Here is a 4,100-nt window from a genome sequence, read left to right as displayed (position 1 = left end):
TAAATTGCACTGCAGTATGTATAAGTCACACTGGAGCTCATATAGGTCAAACTGGAGTATGAGTCACTCTGTAGCATAGTAGGTCACGCTGGAGTATAAGTTGTACTGCAGTATAAGTCACACTGGAGTATAAGTTACACTGGAGTAAAAGTTGAACTAGAGTATGAGTCAGACTGGAGTATAAGTTGTACTAGAGTATGAGTCAGACTGGAGTATAAATTGTACTGGAGTATAAGTCACACTGGAGTATAAGTCACACTGGGGTATAGTAGGTCAGACTGGAGTATAAGTTGCACTGCAGTACATATAAGTTGCGCTGGAGTATATATAAGTCACACTGGAGTATAAGTTGCCCTGGAGTATGTATCACACAGGAGTGCGTGTAAGTCGAACTGGAGTATAGTTAGTCATACTGGAGCATAAGTCACACTGGGGTATAGTAGGTCACACTGGAGTTTAAGTTGTACTGGAGTATAAGTCACATTGGAGTATAAGTTGTACTGGAGTATAAGATACACTGGAGTAAAAGTTGTACTGGAGTATGAGTCAGACTGGAGTATAAGTTGTACTGGAGTATGAGTCAGACTGGAGTATAAATTACACTGGAGTAAAAGTTGTACTAGAGTATGAGTCAGACTGGAGTATAAGTTGTACTAGAGTATAAGTCAGACTGGAGTATAAATTGTACTGGAGTATAAGTCACACTGGGGTATAGTAGGTCACACTGGAGTATAAGTTGCACTGCAGTACATATAAGTTGCACTGGAGTCACACTGGAGTATAAGTTGCCCTGGAGTATGTGTCACACTGGAGTGTGCATAAGTCAAACTGTAGTATAGTTAGTCATACTGGAGTACAAGTCACACTGAGGTATAGTAGGTCACACTGGAGTTTAAGTTGTACTGGAGTTGTACTGGAGTATAAGTCACATTGGGGTATAGATTGTACTGGAGTGTGAGTCAGACTGGATTATAAGTCACTCTGGAATACATATAAGTCACACTGGAGTATAAGTTGCACTGGAGTATGTGTCACACTGGAGTGCGTATAAGTCAAACTGGAGTATAGTTAGTCATACTGGAGTATAAGTCACACTGGAGTACTACCTTCAACACGTTCTTGCTTTTAGCATACGGTCGGTGTTCACACAGGTCTGTTACTACCTGATACCAGCATATTTACTCACAGAGGGAAGAGGCGTGGTGTTAAATGTTGAAGCAGTGGGAATCTGGTCAATCTTGCCCCAGACTTTTTCTTTCACAGCTCTGTTCTGATATATGAAAGACTTGGTGTCATAATCTCAACTGAAATTATGAAATTCTCCTGCATTATTGACCTTCAAATAGTTGGTACTTCCGTGTTTTGAAAAGGACGCTAACCATACTTTACTACTAAAGCCAAGTCTCTGACTGGTCAAAGTTCAACTGGCCTATCGATTGTACTCAGAGTCTGAATTTGCGCAGCGATGGAGGAGCGTAAGCGTTTTGAAACCAGATACTGTGGTGCAGGTGTAGGGCGGTCGACCTCTGGTTGTAAGATTTCAGATTTTATTCCTGCCTTGCCCACCCGTGTGTTTAAGTGTCCTTGGGCAAGACACTGAACCCCCCCTTCCCTCTAGTGAAAGGTTCAGGAGCGGAACCACTATCAGTATGTGAATGGGACTGTGACTGTAAAGCGCTTTGGGCCTTCGAGGAAGGTAGAAAAAGCACTATACAAGTATACGCCATACTCAAAAACGAAAATATACACAACCTTCTTAAAGAGTTTTTATTGGAAGTGTTTACTAGACTGCATGTTTCCAAGCATAGAGTAAACAATGCATATTTAGCTTCATGAAACACAAGAGTAATCTAGTACTATATATGAAACATTTTTCAGACAACCATAGCATAAAGAACATGCTAACACGTAAACTAAACACTTTATCGCTCTTCAAATCACTAAATTAATAGAATTCTCCATCAACTGTGTCGCTTTTGAACAATTATGCCCAGCCCGGCCTAAGACTGAGCTGATCTTTTTTCTTGTGTTGCTGTCACTGGCAAATACTGATGAACACATCTAAAGTAGCCGTTTTTTTATGGAGAGAAAATAGACTCACTCCGATTTGAGGGTGCGTAATTCTTGAGTTGTGCGTAAATTAGGATATGTGCGCTCGTAATTTAGGATTTGTGCATAACGTTTGATTTTTGTGTGCGTAATTCTTGATTTGTAACTCATATAATATGTTTTGTGCATACCTAAAAAAATTACAAAAGTAAAGAAAAATACAAAACACAATTTACAAATGCACAAATTAAAATTACAACAGCCTGAAACTAATTGAACATTACCGAATCTTTAAGGATTACGCACAAATCACTTGTTATGAACACACAAAAATTCAGTTACGCACAAATCTGTGGTAAGACTCATTTCACGTCTCACAGATTCTTCTGTGACTGATGCGTTTAACTACTACTATAATTTTTATGCTCAAAATGTATTATATGAATTACAAATCAAGAATACTCGCGCACAAATCCAAAGTTATGCACAAATCAGGAATTACACACGCATAAATCGGGGTGATACTTATTTCTCTCCATATTTTTTTATTTAAAAAAAAACATAAATAGCACCTAAGTATAAGTCACACCCCTGGCCATACAATGCAAAACACACTACTTATACTCCAAGAAATACAATAGTAGTTTTGCAGCACTGCTGACATAAAGTCTGGTTTCTTCAACAGGTGCGGTTCTGGCTGTGCTCTGGCGGCTTGCAGAAAGGCTCGTTGTCTCTGTGGATCCTGGAGAACAGCACCGGCCCGGATTCTCTGCGCAGACTGTGGCATTCATCCAGCGAGCCCAAATCTGACCGAGGCTGGAAGCTCATCACTGTTCCTCTTTACGGGCTTGCAGACTGGTATGACAAATCCATTTCCTGGAAAGGAGTTGTGACAATGTAACAAAGCTTTTTCAAAACTGACAACACTTGAAAAAGCTTTTAAAAGTGTAATAAATCTGCTTAAACTCTTACATGACACTATTGAGGAGGTCTTTCTCAAGAATGCAGATTTGTCCCTTTATCGTCTTGAAAACATTCTTCCTGAACTTCTCTAAGTCAGGGGATTCAGAGCAATACAATGGGCCTCACAGATGTACAATTGTACAAAGCACCTCCTACTCTTTTTTTCTTCCACTTGTCCGTGACGAAGTGAAGGAAAATCAATACACAAAACTCTCTCCTCTCTACTTGCTTACCAATTACCTGTGGCCTTGACTTCCCCTCAATGAAAAAAAGAAATTAAAATTGAATAAAGGGAGGGAAGAAAGAGAAACCCTGAAAAGGCATTTCATCTGTGTTTGCCTGGCTGGAGGTTTCTTTGCCATTCAGGCTTGTATAATCCAGCTCCCCTGACAGTGATTAATTTTTGATTCCTGGGTTGTGTTGTCAGCTCTACTTGTGCTTTTAATTAGAATGTCATGTTGGCAGCCAGCAGGTGAACCTCCCAGTCTTTGCGCGATGACCTTTGTAGGCCTCAAATTGAATCAGAAAACACGGCCCAGAGTCCAGGCGGAAGTCGGGAAGTATCTGACGGTGCAATGAATGCAGATGCTAAAACCTGACATGTAACAAGGTGAAGCTTTGTGGAAAATAGTAACTCTATCACAGCTGTCTGCTGACACACAGAGAATTAGCATTTTAGCAGAAATGTGAGACTCTTTGACTTATTCTTTTAAAATGTTTTACTTTCTCCTATTTACAGTCAAACCAGACCAAGCAGGGTAAGAAAACCTGAGCAGAGGTGAAGTAGGCGGTAAAATTTCAATTTCACAACACATTTTGTGTAAAAGTAAACATAAGCAAACCGATTTTTTGCCTTACAGTTGCTTGGAAAAAATACATATAATGGTAAAAATGTTTGTAACAGTGGATACAGTCAACTCCTTAGTCTTGGTTCTTGCTCCTTAGTATAATCTATTTATGCCTTATAGTCACAACTGCCCTTACAGGTGGATACGGGGTGGATATATTTATTTATAAATAAATAAATAAATATAAATTATAAATATATTTATTTTATAAATAAAGTTTGATTTGATTTGATTTGATAA

General features: G+C 39.1%; 1 protein-coding gene across 2 annotated transcripts in view; it reads left to right on the top strand.

Annotated features, from left to right (window-relative positions):
- Nucleotides 1-4,100, top strand: part of alk (ALK receptor tyrosine kinase) — a gene marked incomplete in the record, with an annotated part of 583,514 nt that overhangs the window by 490,593 nt on the left and 88,821 nt on the right. For both annotated transcript variants that reach the window (XM_024267526.2, XM_024267517.2), the window contains 1 exon segment: nt 2,735-2,907. In XM_024267526.2, coding sequence (XP_024123294.1) covers nt 2,735-2,907 — 173 coding nt within the window.

This window comes from Oryzias melastigma, linkage group LG22, assembly GCF_002922805.2.
Source record: "Oryzias melastigma strain HK-1 linkage group LG22, ASM292280v2, whole genome shotgun sequence".
Lineage (NCBI taxonomy): Eukaryota > Metazoa > Chordata > Actinopteri > Beloniformes > Adrianichthyidae > Oryzias > Oryzias melastigma.
Note: the sequence above shows the minus strand (reverse complement) of the source record. Positions and strands in the feature narration are given on the sequence as shown.